At 46.1% G+C, this 17,887-nt stretch overlaps 1 protein-coding gene across 4 annotated transcripts in view; it reads left to right on the top strand.

The window, feature by feature from the left end:
• Positions 1-1,451: 1,451 nt before the first annotated feature.
• Positions 1,452-17,887, top strand: part of PAX3 (paired box 3) — a 100,036-nt gene continuing 83,600 nt past the window's right edge. For 2 of the 4 annotated variants that reach the window (XM_025404703.1, XM_025404701.1), the window contains exons 1-4: positions 1,452-1,917; positions 3,231-3,466; positions 4,775-4,904; positions 6,138-6,272. In XM_025404703.1, the coding sequence (XP_025260488.1) occupies positions 1,833-1,917; positions 3,231-3,466; positions 4,775-4,904; positions 6,138-6,272 (586 nt within the window). In that variant the 5' untranslated portion in view covers positions 1,452-1,832. Of the gene's footprint in view, positions 1,918-3,230; positions 3,467-4,774; positions 4,905-6,137; positions 6,273-6,681; positions 6,820-17,887 lie in introns of those variants that run through there. The other 2 variants (XM_025404704.1, XM_025404702.1) reach the window with 2 other exon arrangements.

Raw genomic sequence — 17,887 nt, 5'->3', positions numbered from 1 at the left:
ACCCCAACCCCCTCACCCCCCCCCCCCCACCATCTTGCCTTCTGAGTTTGCCTTAATTAGGGAATGGCGAAGTACGGTGGGGGCCCGAGTTCACGTCAAAACTGTCAAAGGAGGTGGGGGAGGGGGACAGAGAGAGAGGAGTGGAGAACTCCTGGCGCACGAAAAATTCAAAAATCGTAAAAGGAAAAGGGGGAACTTGAAGCCCAGAAGTCATTGTTTCCTTTATTTCAAAGGGAAAAACCTGCCCGATTCTCATCCTTTTGATTGATTAAGGCCCTGAATACCTCGCGGACCCGGAGTGACAGTCCCTGAATAGACTCGAGCGAATAAAGCGCAGTGCAGAGCGCGGGGCTGGCACTCGGGGGTGTAAAGGAGGCGAGTTCGCTGGCACTTACCAAGTTATAAATAAAAGGCTATGCACAATGGTACCTTCTCTAAGGACAGACAGTCTTTACAACACTCCTGGCGTCATATCCTGCTGGGGACACTTCAGCTCCTAGCCAAGACTTCGTTCCTTTTATTTTTCCAGCAGTTTAGTCTGAATGCCATAATAAATTCCTGAGAACAAACGCTGCAGCCGGGCAAAACTTTAACATATAGACACATCTCTGTCGACGCATCAGGGATCTATATGTGGAGATTTAGAGCCGCAGCTTGCCAGAGGGGTTTTTAAATCAAGGAGAGGAGCCGAGTTTTTTTCTGCACCCTCCCCCCATATCCCCAGCCTTCAACTAACGAGGGCTTGGGCCTAGCGACGGCTGCCTGTGCTTCACACTAGTCCAGCTTGCAGACGGAGAAGACAAAAGAACATCAGCGCACCCTGGACTCACTCCCGGGAGAAACCCCATCGAGAGGACCCCTTAACAAGCCTAGGCCAAGGGGCACTGACCATAGGAAGGAAAGCTAAATATGTCTGGGGCCCCAGATGCCTTCTTATTGGAATTGTGCCCCCTTCAGTGGCAGTAAGCCAAGAGAAATGAGAGCGAGACCTACAGGTAGAAAAAATGAGACATAGAGAGACACAGGAAATCACAAGAGGAATACAGGCAGAGCGAGACACATAAAGAGAGACACAGAAAGAGACAGAGAGACAGAGAAATAGAAAGTCAAGGAAAGAGAGATCAGACACACACACACACACACTCACACAGAGTGACAGAGACAGAGACTCTTCTCCACCCTCAGCGACTGCCATTTCCCTAGGGCTGTCTCTCTCAGTTTTCACCGGGCCACCCTTCTCTCCTGGGCAAGGGGCGCAGCGCGGGTCCCCCTCGGGGCCGGCAGAGGCCTCGGCACCACCAGAGATGGGAAGAGAAAGTGGCCGCTGTCGCCCAATCAGCGCGTGTCTCCGCCACCCGGGACGGTCTCCCCATCGGCCAATCGCAGCTCAGGGCTCCTGACCAAGCTTTGGGCAAAAGAACTAATAAATGCTCCCGAGCCCGGATCCCCGCACTCGGTGTCACCACAGGAGGAGACTCAGGCAGGCCGCGCTCCCGCCTCACCGGACTCCCCGGCTCGCCGTGGCTCTCTGAGCCCCCTTTTCAGGGACCCCAGTCGCGGGAGCATTTGCCCGGACTCGCACCAAACTTTTCCGCCCTGGGCTCGGGATCCTGGACTCCGGGGCCTCCCCGCCCTCCCCTTTCCCGGGTTCCAGCTCCGGCCTCTGGACTAGGAACCGACAGCCCCCCTCCCCGCGTCCTTCCCTCTCTCTCCAGCCGTTTTGGGGAGGGGCTCTCCACGCTCCGGATAGTTCCCGAGGGTCACTCGCGCCGCACTCGCCTTTCCGTTTCGCCTTCACCTGGATATAATTTCCGAGCGAAGCTGCCCCCAGGATGACCACGCTGGCCGGCGCTGTGCCCAGGATGATGCGGCCGGGCCCGGGGCAGAACTACCCGCGCAGCGGGTTCCCTCTGGAAGGTAAGGGAGGGCCTCAGGGCGCCGCCTGGATCCCGGGGCCTGGGACCGGCTGCCTCACCCCATCTGCAGGCTCCACAGGCTCCTTTGGTGCTTCCAGTAAGCCCATTCCCCGGGCATCCCACACCCCAAGAAGCACCAGTCGGGGGCGAGGACCTACTCGATTTCCTTTCTGCAAATGGAGCGCGCTGCTCTCTTCAAATCCTGACGGAGCTGGGCGGCCAGGCCTGCAGCGGGCCGGGGCGACCTGCCCCTGTTGTTTTGGAAATGTCGCGGGGGAGAAGGAGGTGAATCAGCTTCTGAGCTGCAGAAGCAACTTCTCCGCAATTTGTCCACTCGAAATTGTCTCGAAATTGTCCCGGCTGCGCCCACACTTGTGAAACATATGTTAGTTCAGGAAGCATTTTTTTGCCCTACAAAATTGTGGTGGCTGACGCCGCGCCATTGTGATTGGAATTTTTAGAATAATTAAATAAATTAGAATTCTATTTGTGTCAAATAGCGTCTAGAATTTTCTGTAACTTGTTTAGGAATCGCCTTTCAGTCCACTTGAAGATTCTGGGAATCCCGAGGAGGCAGGAAGCCTTGCAAGCCTGAGCCGTTTCCAATGGTTTTCGAGGTTAGGGTGCCCCAGCAGAGATCCTCATCGCCCCCACCCCCACCCCCTTCACACCCAGCCTAGAGTAGAATGTAACACCCAGAGCAAGAATGGGGGCTAGGGGACCCAGGAACAGTCCTGCCGCTGCTGTGGTCTCTGTCCCAAGATGTAACAGGTGACACAGGCACTGCTGCTTGGGCCTCCTTTCTGGACCCGCTTTGACTCTTGGCTGCTGCACTTTTGGCTAGAAACCCCAAGGGCTATCAGCTCGCCCAAGTCCCTTAGAAAGGGAGCGATCCCAATTGGACAGGGATCGGTGGGATCAGAGTTCATCAAGGCCAGCGCCTGGGTGAACTTCTCTTCGCCAGGCGGCTGTTTCTAGAGCAAGCTAGACACTCTATCAGCTACAGGGTCTCCTAAGTTGCCACTCCTCCCGGGCCCAAAGGGGAAGATGCTTTCTCTGGGGAGAATTATTTTGCCCCACTTGCTGTCTTTACACAACGTTACACGCGCTATATTGCTGAATAATTTGAACAAATGTGATTGAAAGGAGGTCTGGGTCTGGGAGTCCGATGTCGAGCAGTTTCAGTGTCGGTGCTGTAACATGAGGATGGGCCAGAAGACTGCGAAATTAAGTGCTGCTGTTCTTTGCTTTTTATTTTCCTCCAGTGACTTTTCCCTTCCCTTCCCTTTTTCCCTCTTTTTCACCTTCCCACAGTGTCCACTCCCCTCGGCCAGGGCCGCGTCAACCAGCTCGGCGGCGTTTTTATCAACGGCAGGCCGCTGCCCAACCACATCCGCCACAAGATCGTGGAGATGGCCCACCACGGCATCCGGCCCTGCGTCATCTCGCGCCAGCTGCGCGTGTCCCACGGCTGCGTCTCCAAGATCCTGTGCAGGTACCAGGAGACCGGCTCCATACGTCCTGGTGCCATCGGCGGCAGCAAGCCCAAGGTGAGAGGGCGGGCCTTGCCCTCCTGGCTCCCAGACTGTGGTCCCCTGTTTTGGGGAAGAGTGGGCAGAGGGGAATGGCTGGCATCTGGGGCTCTCCAATGAGTTATTTTTGAAGTTTGTGAAAGTGTGTAAAGGGGTGTGTGTGTGTATGTGTGCGCGCGCCCTGGACACTTCTTGATGAATACTTAGGGAAAGCTCTCTCCTTTTTGCAAAGGAAAAATCACATTTGTTTTTTACAGCCCATAAGCCTTGCAATCCTCATCAAATTATTTTAATAGATAAACACTTAAAGTAGGCAAGCTGTATGTGCCCACCTGTTGCCGATTTCTTCCTTAAGTGTCTTCCCAGCTCCCACCCATGGCACTGTCCTTTCCAAAACGAATGTAAGGAACCTCTTCAGGTTTTATACTGGTTTGTCTCCCAAACCCCGCCCTCAGTCTCCCCCAGTGCAAATTGTTTTCAATGAGTCAAAAACTAGGATGATTAGTTTTCTTTGTAATAAGCCAATGACTCCATTAAAAAATATAAGCAGTTTGGTGCTATCCTCAAATTATTTTGATTCCCTTTTTAAAAAGAAAGAGTCACGCCAACTAGGGTTGAGTGGGAGGGAATTACACAAGGTCTGTGTTTTCTTCCAGTTGCCACGGGGCAAAATCAAGAGGGTTATGGTAAACCGAAGACCTCCAAACACCCTCCTCTTCCTTCCCATCTGCTGAAACCCTTTCACAGCCTTTCTAAGAATCTTTGGAACCTTCTTCTTCTTTAAAAAATATATATACTGGCGGTGGAGAGAAGAGTCAGTCTCTCTTATTTATATTTGTCATCGACTCGAAGTTTTAAAAACCTAAATACGTACCTTTACATTTCAGCCTTCACTTTAGCATAACTATACCTTTGGAAAAGCACAAGTGGAAGATTTAACTTAATTTTTCAGCTCCTTTTTCAAGCATTGCTTTTTTAGTTTCGTTTTCCTGTTGGTTCTGTGTAAGGAGTTGCCTTATTTCCAGGGATGAGAAAGTACAACCCCACCCCATCCCCATCAAGATGTTATAATTCTTTTGAATTTATCCCGGTTGTCTGGGGCCTGTCTCGGGGAGGTAGAGGCTTCCCAGGCTGCTTCGGAATGGGATGTGTTCTTGTCTGTCTCTTTCTAAAGTGCCTCGGAGAGTTGGGGTCTTTTTGCTAACAAAGGGGGACTGTCCCAGAGGATTCAGGGAGGAGCATCCCGACAGGCCCAGAGGCGGTGGGGCCGCCGCCACCTGGCCCAGGGTACTGGGTACCAACGCCTGCCCGCCTGTTCTCTTAAAGCAGGTGACAACGCCTGACGTGGAGAAGAAAATTGAGGAATACAAAAGAGAGAACCCGGGCATGTTCAGCTGGGAAATCCGAGACAAATTACTTAAGGACGCGGTCTGTGATCGAAACACCGTGCCCTCAGGTACTAGGCCCATTAACGTCTCCCCGAGGCGCGATAGTCGCTATTACCCCGGCAGGTAGAACAAGACGTAATCACCCCAATTATCGATCTCAGCTATTGGAAGGTGGCCTCTCCCGAGGCCCTGAAATATTTAACAACCAGGCGTTCTTGGCACTTTATGGAGGGAGGGGTGAAATGCTTGTCCTGGGGGCGGAGGGTGGCGAGACCACCGCTGAGGACTCCCCAAAGAAGATTTCTGACAAGGAGGCAGGGCAGGAAACGTGAGGCGGAGGCAGAGCGTTTATTAATATTGATGTTCCCTTTTAAAGAGAAACAAATGTTTTGGTAACCCCAACCGAAGGGAGATGGGGCCCGCGCCAGGAGGGACTTTGCCGTGTGCGCAGGGCTGTGGAGGCTTTCACAACGGCCCCGATTGCCCCCGAGAGTCTCAGGGACGGTCAGGAGCCCCCTGCCGCGGCAGCCTGGGGGAGGCGGAGGGAGAAGAGGGGCGAGCACGGGGCCAGCGCGAGGGCGCACGGGAGGGTTTGTTTTTAATTAAAAGGAAACTCCCTTTTTCCCTCTGCGAGAAACATATATTTCAGAACATGGATTTGTTTACCAGACTGGAATCTGGAAAAAATAAGTGGGAGAGAGTGCATTTTCTTTTGATTTTTACAATAGGAAACGATTCTACAGTTGAAATTTAAACCCTTTATAGCCTTAAAAAAAAAAAAAAAAAAAAAAAAAAGGAAAGGAAAAGAAGAAACTTGATTTACGGGGGGGGGGGCGGGGGGTGGTGGTGGACAGGTCAGCTTTGGTTCTTCCTCCCTTAAGGCGAACCGCAGGATCCATGCATTCAGGTGGGGAGGAAGGAGGATACCCAGTGGGCTGGTGGGAGAATTCTCTTAGATTGGAGACCTAGAGCCCGGTCTTTGGAGTCCAAGAAGGGAAACGCTTCCTGCCCAGAATCGAGGGACAAAGATGGCAACCGGCCCTAACCTGGAGGCGCGGTTTTCCCAGGCTCCGTCTTTCGGTACCGAGATACAGATAATAGGGAGGGGGGGTTTGAATGGCAGGATGAGAGGGCTGGAGAAGGATGTGGATGCCCAGGGATGCAGGAGGGGACACCCGAGCAGTGCAGGGCAGCGGCTCTAGGGACCTGGCTAGGGGTTGGTGGGGGGGCCTCCTTCCCGCACAGTCCCTCTTGTCTCAGCTATGTGCACTCCCTTGCTTCCTTCCTCCTCCCGCCCCCAGTGAGTTCCATCAGCCGCATCCTGAGGAGTAAATTCGGGAAAGGTGAAGAGGAGGAGGCCGACTTGGAGAGGAAGGAGGCAGAGGAAAGCGAGAAGAAGGCCAAACACAGCATCGACGGCATCCTGAGCGAGCGAGGTAAGAGGTGGCGCCTTGGGCGGCGCACTCGCTGGGGACCTTGGCGGGCATCGGCTCCCTGACGTTGCGGATCTGAAGGCAGCCAAGCCCAGCTCGGATCAAGGTCCCTTCGTGCTCGGTGTCTCTGCGCCTGAGTAAGGGCATGGAAGTGGAAGACCAGAGGGACACTAGGAATTAAAACAAACATTTCTATTCTGCTTAGTTTTTCCGTTTTGTAAATCTTTCTTTCTTACCACTGTCAGCCCCTGGGATTCTAGAACTGTGAATTGTGCTCTATTGGAGGGGGCAGGGGAAGCTGTTACTCTCTTGCCATTAAACGGTATGAGACTGGGCATCTCTGAGCAATTGTAGGGCCTGGGATAGAGGGTACTTGAATCTTCAGAAGTTGAAATAGCTTTTATGCTCTCAGGAAAGGCCCTGGTCTCCGGAGTTTCCCCGCAGTAAAGGGGAGAGAGAGAGAGAGAGAGAGAGAGAGAGAACTCTTTTGGGCAAGGGCCTTCCAAAAGTTGCCCCCACATTGGCTGCCTTATAAATGTGTGTGTGTGTTCACTGGTTTGATTTGTTTGAAATTAATTTTCAAATGTGACGGGGTTTAACCTGTGTGTGTCTGGGAATTGAAAGGAACCCAAGCTCTGGGTTACAAATTGAAGGGATCTGGGTTCTTAGAGTGCGGGCACCCTCTGTCTTCTAGGGGTACGGACCCCCGATTCCTTTTTGGCTGTGCACTGTCAGCACTAAGAAAAAAAAAATCTCCCTCATGGGAGACAGAAGTGCAGCTCGCTTCCCCTTCACCCGCTGCAAGTCATCCTCAAACTTTAAGGGTACACATGCAAAAAGAAAAAAAGAAAAGAAATGCCATCAGAGTTGAACCAGGAAGGGATCATTGCAGTGGGAGATGGGGGGATTGTGTCTCAGTGGCTTTGGCCTTGGAGATGGTTGCCCCTTTTCAAATGCACAAATGGTCAAGAGTGGCCAGCAGCCCCACTCGCGCCTGAAGTTTCCCCACCTGGGACCTGGAGTTCACCGGGCAAAGTCAGTTTTGGAGTTGCCAGAGGGACAGGGGGCTTTCCAGGGGGGGTCAGAGCCATCGCCGACTGCGACTAGCTGGGCCTGAGCCCTTACCAGAGTGGCATCCCAGTGGGACTTCTTTTATCTTCATTGCCCAACTCTGGGGCAGCCACTGGCTCTCCCGAGCGGCTGCTTTACAAAGCAGTGCAAGATCTGTACACAACCTGGAAGGAATATTTAGATTTGGAAGTTACAGACCCAAATGGCTGATTTGAGGGAAAAACAAATGTAGATACTCTGATGCACACAAGAAATCAAAGACATGTCCAACTACAGCAGGTTGGGCAGGAGATGCTTCTTTTGCTGTATGACAGAGGCCTCCTACGGACTCAGCCTAAATCCTCTTTTTGGAGAGTGCATTTTTCTGCCCTGGTCTCTGAGAAGATACCTTGGCTGTTATCCCAGGCCTAGCTGCAGCATAGAGGTGCTGAGAAGGGAGGAAGGTAGGGAGTCAGACAACCCCAAACCAAATGTGTTCCTGTGGGCAATGGGGAGAAGAGCCCAGAGCGGTCACAGAGGCTGGGGACTCACGGCTTTGCTACTTGTTGCTGGAGGCACCGGCGTGGCAGGCTGGCTGCTCTCTCGCAGTACAGGCGACGGAGGCCCAGGAGACAAAACGTCCCAAATGAGCTGGTCAAACATTTGTACAACTTTTCCAGCTTTTACAAAGAAGGCCTTCTCTACACAATCTACACTTGGAGATGAACTTGGGAGACAAAGCCTGGAGAGTCCATTGAAACTCACACTTTAGCTCAGCCCAGACAAAGCTCCAGCTCGGAGCAGCTTGATGTGAACAAAGGAAGGCAACCTTTTTATAATTCAAGGAGAAAAGAAGAGAAAACAGCACCACAAAAGGCTGAGAATAGACATTATGGGCTTGCAATGAGGGATGAATTATTCAATGAGCCCCAATAGCTGCTGCGCCAGGAAGTTTTATGGACTCTCCAGCGTGGAAAAAGTGGCCATTTCACCTACAAAATGTTTCTAGTCTTTTGGGCTGTCTAGCTGGGCCGGCTGCTATTCAAGGGCAATTGCTACCATTTTTAAAATCAGAGTATTCTCCCCAGTGGGGGCTGTGCTGTTGGAAACACACACATACACACACACACACACACACACACACACACACCTTGGAGACTGAAGCCTAATTTAATTTGGGGTTGTCAAGGAAGATGCAGTGTCAGTCTCTTCAGCACCTCTAGCTCCTTTTTAGGTGAGCCCTGGAGGGCAACAGGGGCCCAGAGAAAGGACAGAGTGAGGTGTAGTTTGAAGTCTAGAAACTTCAAAAACTTCTTTCTGTTGTTTGGGTATCAAAAATCCCAGGCTGCCCGCTTGTAAAATAGAATGAATGCTGATAAAGCGCTCCTAGCGCCCTGGCAGAGAGGGAGGAGAAATCTGAGGGAGGAGGGACATTGGGGTCCTCTAATCAGTGTGGTGTATTCTTGCCTGTTTCCAGTTAGTGGGCCTGGTGGGTGCTGCTGAGCCTGGCTTTTCAAGGGACATCTTTTGCCTGAGGTCTGCTTGGCAGACACTGGGACAAAAGGATTGAGCCACCTTGAATGAGGTCAGAATCACCCTCATTCTTCTCTCCAGTGTCTTTCTCTCAGATGGTCCTCTTAACTTTCCCAGCTTTCCCTTTTCTCTCGTTCAATCCAAGAGCTGAGTGGCTTGCGGAGCTAGTGCGCTCGGGCCCGCGCTCCCTAACGGGCGCGCACTAAGCATGATGTACCCTTGCAGCATCCATGCTTCCAGCTTCATAGCTCAGGAGAAAGGAGAGGGCTGGGCGGCTCAGGAACACTACCCCCGCCCGCTATCGCCAATCCCCCCAGCCCCTGGCCCGCGCTGAGACTGGAGCAGGGGCAGCCGGGGGAGCCAAGTCCTGGCCGAGGCATCCGGGGCTGTGGGCACGGCCCTGCGCAGCGGCCGGTCAATGGGCGCCTCTGTTCCTCCCCCGGCTCGGCCGAGCGGGCCCGCGGGCGCCGCCACAATGGGCTGGGCCCCCACTCCTGCGCTCTGCGCCAAAGCGCCGCGCCGCGCCGCCCCCTCCCCTACTCTCTGGACGGCTCGAAGCTTAGCTCGCCGGGCTGCAGCCGACTCAATTGCCTCCTTTATGTCCTTCTCACTTTCATCTAGACACAGCCCGCCTCCCCCCTTCTTCTCCTCTTTTTTTTTTCCTCCCTTGCCTGAGGCTCACATTAGTGAAATTTCTGCAACCTCCCCCCATTTTTTTCTTATTTTAAAGAAAGCCCTTAACACAAAAGCGGTGACTAATCAATAGAAACTGCCCCTTCATCATCTCCTCCTCCTCCTCCACCCCTCCTTCTTCTCCTCCAGCAGGGTGACGCTTTTCCTGTTTGTGAGTTTTGGGAAACATTTTTGCTTTGTGCAGTAATGGAATTAGAGGACAGTTGAGGACTGTAAATGGACACGCGACTGCAAGACTCTCGCTTAAATATTTAGATGCAACGTTACAATTACTGACTTGTTGTAGTGGCTTTGAAGTGGCAGCTCCGGAGTGCAGGGGGAGAGAGGCCAGATTGCCAAATTGATGTTTTGATTGGGGACTGGCGATACACTCTCATAAGACTTTCCTCCCTTTTAAAATCACAAGTGAGCGTGGGAGGTTTGCAACAATTTAAAAGATACCGCTAAGAGATCTCAAGCATAGGTCGATTGGGGGCTTATATTCCTTTCCTATCTGTCCCCTCCTATTTGACGTTTACAAAAAAGAGTGCTTTCTTAAAAAATTGGAGAAAGCAAAAGTGACAAAAGTTTTGCTCAAGTTTCCATTTTATTTGTAAGCTTGTCAGCTTTTGTAAAGTTCACGAGGACGACTTCAGCTTTTTTGTGGGGAGGTAGGGGAAGATAAATCAGTTTAAAACGTAGAAAAGCATTAAAGGTCTTTGGAATATTTTATTTCCAGTGAAATCATGAAAAGAGCACTCTTATCATTAAGGGACTGCTGAAATCAAGGAAAACGAAGGGTCATTTCTTTTCCCGTTACTGAGCAGGAAGGGACATTTTGGTTCAAGGTTGGGAGGAAGGGAAGGCGGGAGACAAACTTTCCCATAGATTAAAATCATTGGGTGTAGGATCATAGGTTTATGGCCTCGGATCCTTTATTCAAGTGGACGGACCAGACCGCTCTCCAAGTCAATTTGTTAGGATCACGAATTTGACCTCAACGTCGTCTCGATTGTTTAGAGTAAACTTCATATTTTCTGAAGTCCTTGCAAAACTCAACAAAGAAATACCACCCATTTAAAAAAGTGTTGGAAGTATCAGAACTTGAATTCTATTAGAACACCACGCCGTGTTCTATCTGTTAATGTCGCGGTAACAATTTTCCTGCTGCAACGACTTGAAAGGAAACACCAGAGTTCAGCTCCTAGCTTTTTCTTTTCGCCTATTTGGTTTGGTTGACTGCTGTGTGCTTACCTTCTAGCCTTATTGAAAACATGCAGATTTTCTAATTAATGCTTGAAATCGTATGTTTATTTTGGGGTTTGATTTGATTGTTGATAGCACCGGAACCAGGACGTAGGGGCTTCTACTGCGTAATAATTACTGAAGGGTCATTTAAAAGTCCCCAGGGCTGAGCAGTAAAACCCACCCGGGCGGTGAGGGGGAACCAGTCAGCGCGCAGCGGTTCAGGTGAGTGGAATATACAGAAATCGATCACGTGAACAGGAGCGTGGCCGCTAAATCCGAATGGCTTCAGCGTCCATGAATGCATATATTTTGAGAACAACAACAAAAAATTCTTCCTACTGTGAGACTAAATGTTTAAGTTGTATATAAGTAGATGGCCAATGAAAATGAAAAGCTGCAACAGTAACAACAAACAAACGCTGAGAAATAGAGTTTGGCTTGGGCTGGAACAGAACATGTTTTAAGTTCGATTGGATTCTGTATGACAGGTACCCTTATCCATGAGGGTAAATAAAGATTAAAGAACAGTTTAGAATGTACATATATAACTAACAAGACACTAAAAGGCAATTAAGCAGTCAGTTTAATGTCTTATCTCACTGGCTGCTCTGGGGTTGTTTTACAAGTGGGAATTAAAATCTGAAAAGGAAGTTTTCAGCAGCTCTGGCCAAATATTGATTAAGTAGCTGTTTGTGATACCATTGTTACGCATTAAAAGGCCGGGAGCGCGGCCCCTCAGTGGTCATCTTCCATTGTGCCGGGTTCTTAACCACAGAGATCAAAGCGGGATCATTTCAATTTATCTGTCCTGGAAAATCCTTCTTTTCCTCTGAAATCTCTAAGGAAGAATTGACCAAATTCTCTTTAAGAAATAGGAACTGAAACCAGTTACATGTTGTAGATTTGTAGAGAAGACTCATGGGGTGTTTTTAATTATCCTATCGTGATTTCTTACTTAGAACGGAGGCTATGATGGTGAATTTATCATCAAATAGATTCTCATTTTGTCGGGGGGTGGGTGGCAGAAAGCACGGCAGCTACTACCTGCCTGTTGCTAAATTTCTAAATACAAAAGTTGCCCTAAAGTTGTCTTCCAAGCTGGAATTTAATGAAAACATAGCAGATTTTTATGTAAAATTAGGTGGGGAATAATTAAATATACAGGAATCTGAGAGTTATATTGACTACATCTCTCTACCCGTGTTTCCATAATTTCTGTGTTTATAGATGGTTAGGTGATTCTCATGTATATTTCTAATCCTCTATAATTTGGGAATAGATATGTGTTTATGTGTACGGTATGTGTATTGTTAGAGTTTAATTATTACACTAAGAATTATGCTGGCACTAAACTATATTTAGTTGCACAAAATGAAGATATGTTTGTCCTATGGATTGCACTTTCTCAAGTCATCAGAAACTGAGGTAACAGCACAGCCTCCCAGTTGTTGAATGCCAGGAGAAATATTTCCTTGAATCACTTTACGACTTTTTTAAACTGTTGATTCTGAGATGAACTATTAGACTTTTGTTTAAGAACTCAGTGTATTTGCATAGGTTTTTCTTTTATTATGAAAGCAAAACTTCTGCAAAGGAATCTTTTGGAAATACCATCTCTGCGCTTAATTTGCAAATTCCAACAAATAGCACTAACTGAGGTTGTACAATTCATTCCAGATTTAGGCTTTGGATATATAACTGTGCATCATGGATCTGCCTGTGTGTGAGGTTTTCAAATCTCCTTCTTTGTGCTCATTTCATTACTAAAAAATTGTGCATGAGGCTTTATTATTTTATTTTTTACTCTTGTTCGCTCTTGAGCAAGATGAATCTTGACATTGAGAGCAGAATTTTGGTGGGTATTATCTAATATTTTCTATTAGAATCCTCCTATTAATTAATAATCTATCTGTGCTTAAATGCTCTCTGATGTAAAATATTTACTACCAAACATTGCAGTGTAGAACAACTGCCTGAAATAGATTAAGCCAGAAGTTACAGTTAGCTCAGATTTGTTATGGTTCCCATGTCCTGGGTCCAGATATAGCATTAAATAGTTCTTTGTCGTATATTTCAAATGTATATTTCATATACATACAGAGTTCAAGAACTTTTCATCCTTGTGTATTAGGCTGTGTATTCATACACTGCCCCAGGGACAGCAGCTCCCAGCTCCAAGCTGGGCCTCACCTCAGTACCAACTCAAAATTGCTAACCCAAGAACCGGCTGCCTTTAGTTGGGGAATTGTGAAAAGGAATTTCAGATATTTCTGAGAAAATTCAGATATTGCCATCTTTCTGGAAGATAGACACCAAAGCAGCAATAGGTATTATAATTCTATAATAGGTGAATAATAGGTGTTATAATTTCTTACCTTCAATACCTATTTTATTTCTTTCCTTCCTAATAAAGGTTAGTGAGAAGACTAATCCCCTAATGGCCATCCTCTGCCCTATTGGGAAAGATATTTTTGTCCCATTCACACCAGTCTTCGGTAGAGCAAGATGCAACTCAGCTTTTAGCTCTACCCTACAGTGTTGGGAAATACTGAGCTCCAGTAGCATTGTGAGCTTTTGCTGGAAGCAGAGCACCTCTCCTTTAGGAAAGCTTTCTTCAAATTATCTAAGCTGAGATTATGCTCCAAAATGAACAGAATACATATATTTCCAATTTTTAGTTGGAATATGCACAGTTATCAAAATGCCTATTTAACATTATAAAACACCGATTCAAGAGAGAAGAATTAGAAAGTTCACAACTGTCAAAGGAAGATATGAAAATCATGAAATATAGTTATTGAGGACAGTTGAAGAATAATAGGTGTTATAAATTCTTATCTTCTTCTTTTCCTTCTTTCCTTCCTGATAAATCTTTTTAAAAACCACCAACAGGTAATTGCTGCTGTTGAAGTGGCCACTTGTCTTTGAAAATGAAATTGTATTGAATAAAGGGCAACAGTGTTAACAATTTGATTTGATGCACATTTCTTCTAGGAGAAACGAAAATCTTGAGAAAGCATTTTGCCTCGCACATTGCATACAGCAAAGTTCATAGCATTTTACATTTTGCTGCAGGATTTTAAGTCAAACAAAACCAAACAAAACACCTCCACTTTGTGGTAAAGTAAGTTGATCAAAGTAGTCTGAGTTTTTATGTCCACCTCTTACTAAGGTGATTGATAAATTACCTTCCCTAGCAAAATAGATTAAAACTCAAGGTAGGCAACAATTAAACTAGCTGTATATTTGGCTCCTTAAACTCACTGCGTAATTCCTCGACTACACTTTCTTATGTACTTTTGTTTGGCCATATTTACTGTATCTGTAATAGTATGTGAATATCAACTCTGAATTCTATAAGCCAATTCCCCATGCACCTTGGACCTAATCCAATATATTCTGTTTAAAAATAGCTGATCAAGCCACCCAGCGCGGTGGCTCACGCCTGTAATCCCAGCACTTTGGGAGGCCGAGGGAGGTAGATCACCTGAGGTTGGGAGTTTGAGACCAGCCTGGCCAAATGATGAAACCTCATCTCTACTAAAAATATAAAAATTAGACAGGTGTGATGGCACACGTCTGTAACCCCAGCTACTTTGGAGGCTGAGGCAGGAGAATTGCTTGAACCTGGGAGACGGAGGTTGCAGTGAGCTGAGATCGTGCTACTGCACTTCAGCCTGGATGACAGAGCGAGACTCTGTTTCAGAAAAAAAAAAATAGGTGATCAAAATGCTTTGTGACAGGGACGGGAGACTTCTTGGTTGAACAACATAGGATTGAGAGAGAGGAAATACCACTGATTTTTAGCACTTAAAAATTTATAGGATCATATGGATAATTCAAGTAGTACAGTTTTATCAAGACTTAAATGTAGATTTTCAAAATTTTTATAATTGAAAAGTAGGCATATTTATGGAAACAATGGTAGAATTAAATACATTTGGTCTTGTGTTAATGATTGGAAATAATAAGTAAGTTAGGGTAGAATACTAAGAAAGAAAAGTTAACTGCTATGAAATTTGTGTTTCACCATGGAATTATTGTGTACTCTCATAGTAAATGCTGATATGGTCACATACACATTTGCATTTTTAATAGAAAGCCTGCATTTGCATTTTGTGATTTTTACAGGTACACAGATATGCTAAATGTATATATATACATAAAGTGAAAGTGACTTTTAAGTATATCCCTCTTCTCCCCCCACGCTTTTTGTGGCAAACTCCAGTGTAGGCATAACTTACCCAGTTCACAGGCTCTTGGCTCTTATCCAGTTCATTGGCCCTTGCCTTTGAGTACTAACTTCCTAGTTTCCTTTATACCACCTCTTTCTTTCAAAAAGCGTTTCATTTTTAAATGATTATAGATTCATAGAATCTGTCTTCAAACATATATTTAAATTCTTTCAATATTCAAATGTAATATCATGATTAAGAAAATCTTGGCCACAGCGTGTGTGCATGTGTGTGTCTCAATCATCATGGTTGAGCTTAACCTGAACTAAAGAAAATTAATTGGTCCAATTCATTTTATTATAAGAAAAGCAATAGGTTTCTTCTTTATGAATCCCCACTTGGCTAGTTTCCCAACTGAGGTTCACTAAAGCAATTGAATGCTTTTTGTCTTGTTTGATTTAAACACACTCCAAAGTACCTTTTCAGAACTTTGTTGCATTGTGAAAGCACAGTACCCAAGGTGAAAGTGGTCTGTTTTTGCATCACCAATTTTGCTCTAAAATTGAGACCAAGCACATTTTAGTTGTGACCTCTTGAACTTCAGTTTTGACATCTGTAAGGTAGGGAACTGCATACCAGCTTTCCAGGATTCTGTGAGAATGAAACGAGAAGGTGCATATTATGTGCAAATTACACCTAGCAGTAAAACTCAAAAGTCTTGGTTGGAGGAAAAAATCTCTGAACACGCAGAAAATGACCAGCCTACAAACTAGCAGATGGGCTCTGCCCAAGGGCAGATAAAACCTAATTCAGGGCTTAGAAACAACAATGAAGACCAAACACACACACACACACACACACACACACACACACACAGACACCCACCCACACCACTAAGTCCGCTTTCGCCAAGTCAAAAAATTGAGTTTATGAGCAACTATTTAATGTAAATAACTTCAATTTAATGGGTATAAAAAATAAAATTCTAAAACCATTAGCTGAGATGTCAAAACATGCTTCTTAATTACTTTTCCTCCCAGTTTAAAAGGTTACTTTGCTCTTTTAGATTAGCTTGGCTTTTTTTGAAACTACAACTCAAACTTTTTTTGTGTGTTTGGCACAAGTTTTTTCAGCGGAGCAGGAATTGACAAATAGGTTGCTTTTTGAAAATGAGTCTCATATATCCATTCCTATTCCTAAAATGCTGTTACAGTGTTTCATTTTGTGGAATTGTTTTTGCACAGTTTCTCATTATATCCCCTCTTCAGCCTGCGTCATTGTTCTTAAAGGTCTTTATGGCTCTGCACGTGAGGTTGTGTGCATTCTTTTTTCTTTGTGCATGATTCTTCTTAATTCCCTCTCCTTTAAAACTGGAGCTCAGAAGTTTTAAGGATACCTTCCAAAGTAGCACTCTTCAAGCTGAAGGATACATTTTAATGACCTTTCTGTTTCATTTTCCTCCATTTAGTTCCAAAATGTTGGAGGCTTCTGTGTTATTGGGGTGCAGTGTGAGAGTGAAAAAGAAAGTAGCCTGGCTAGTAAGGCTCCTAGGAGCTGGAGAGCTCCTGCCCCCATGTTTCTCCTTCTGGCGCAGCTTGGCAGTGCAGCCAGTGGCTGCAAGGAAGGTTGTTTTCTTATCCCCGCATGCACTGGTCTGACCTGTCTCCAAAATAGGTCAGGCTGGGGCACAGCCAGTTTATGCAGCTGTTGCGGCTTAGGCTTCGCAGCAGGCAGCCGAGCTCCTTGGCCAGCCGGGCCCCCAGTGAACTGATAAAAATTCGCTGGCGAGCCATGGGGCCTTCCTTCTGGACGATCCCGGCCCCCTGAAGGCTTTTAGATGCAAGGAGACTCCTGGATTATGGGGGCCAACTCTCAGCCTCCAAAGGGAAATGTTCTTTTATTCTGAGGATTGCACTCTTGTTGACCCAAACACTCAAGTGAAACATATACTTTGTCAGATTAAAAAAAAAATTATCGTATTTATTTTTGACTGGGTAAAACGTTCACTTTGCACAAAATTCAAAAGATATAAATGGATGTCTGGTGACTAGTTTTCCTCCCACCTCTGTCTGCTAGTGACCAGTATCTTGTCTATTTTTCCAGACACTCTATGCCAACCAAACAATTACATTTCTCTCTTTTTAAAAAATATTATCTTACCCCTTTGGCAGAAATGGTAGTCTACCTGCAGTATAAACTTCTCTGCACCTTGATTTTTTTTCTACTTTAGAATATATCTCAGGAATTATTCTGCATAATGTCTTGTTTGTATAGCTGCATAGTACTCCATCATATTGGCAAAGGATGACTTATTTAACAACATGTAGATTGTTTTCAATCTGACAGCACCATTTGGCACCTGTGTGAGTTTATTTGTAAAATCATTCCTCCCTGGTAAGGACAAAAGGAAAGACATTTGTAATTCTGGTAGCTTTGGTGGAATTTAGGTTCTGCATTGAGAACAAATGGTGGGGGAAGTTCTTAGAAAGCATGGTGCAGGAGTGTGTTTGCTTTTGGGCACTTGCACAAGCAAAATGATATGTTTTCTCCTATCACTATATGTGAGTAGGAACGTAGGTTTCAAAATTACTGCTTAGAGTTGTTCTGCTATCAGTGACTACCCTCTGGACATTCCTCCAATATTCTATTGCTTCTTCAAATGGAACATTCTCTAAATACAAGGAAAACTTTTTTCTTTGACTTATTGGTTCTTTTTAAAAAATTCTTCTTTTCCCCTATTTGCTGTTCATTTAAGTTTGACAACATCAAAAGTAGTCTCTTTATGTTAAGTATTCTTATTTTTCTTTGTAAGCCAGAAAAATTGTGGGTAGTTTTATAATGACTTAGAGGCAACTTCTTATAATTGTTTACTTACAAAAGAAAAGTTGTCTCCAAGGTCACCAAATTAGGTTTGAACTAGTAAGAGAAGGGTTTATGAAT

This window comes from Theropithecus gelada, chromosome 12 (genome assembly GCF_003255815.1).
Source record: "Theropithecus gelada isolate Dixy chromosome 12, Tgel_1.0, whole genome shotgun sequence".
NCBI classification, from domain to species: Eukaryota; Metazoa; Chordata; class Mammalia; order Primates; family Cercopithecidae; genus Theropithecus; species Theropithecus gelada.
Note: the sequence above shows the minus strand (reverse complement) of the source record. Positions and strands in the feature narration are given on the sequence as shown.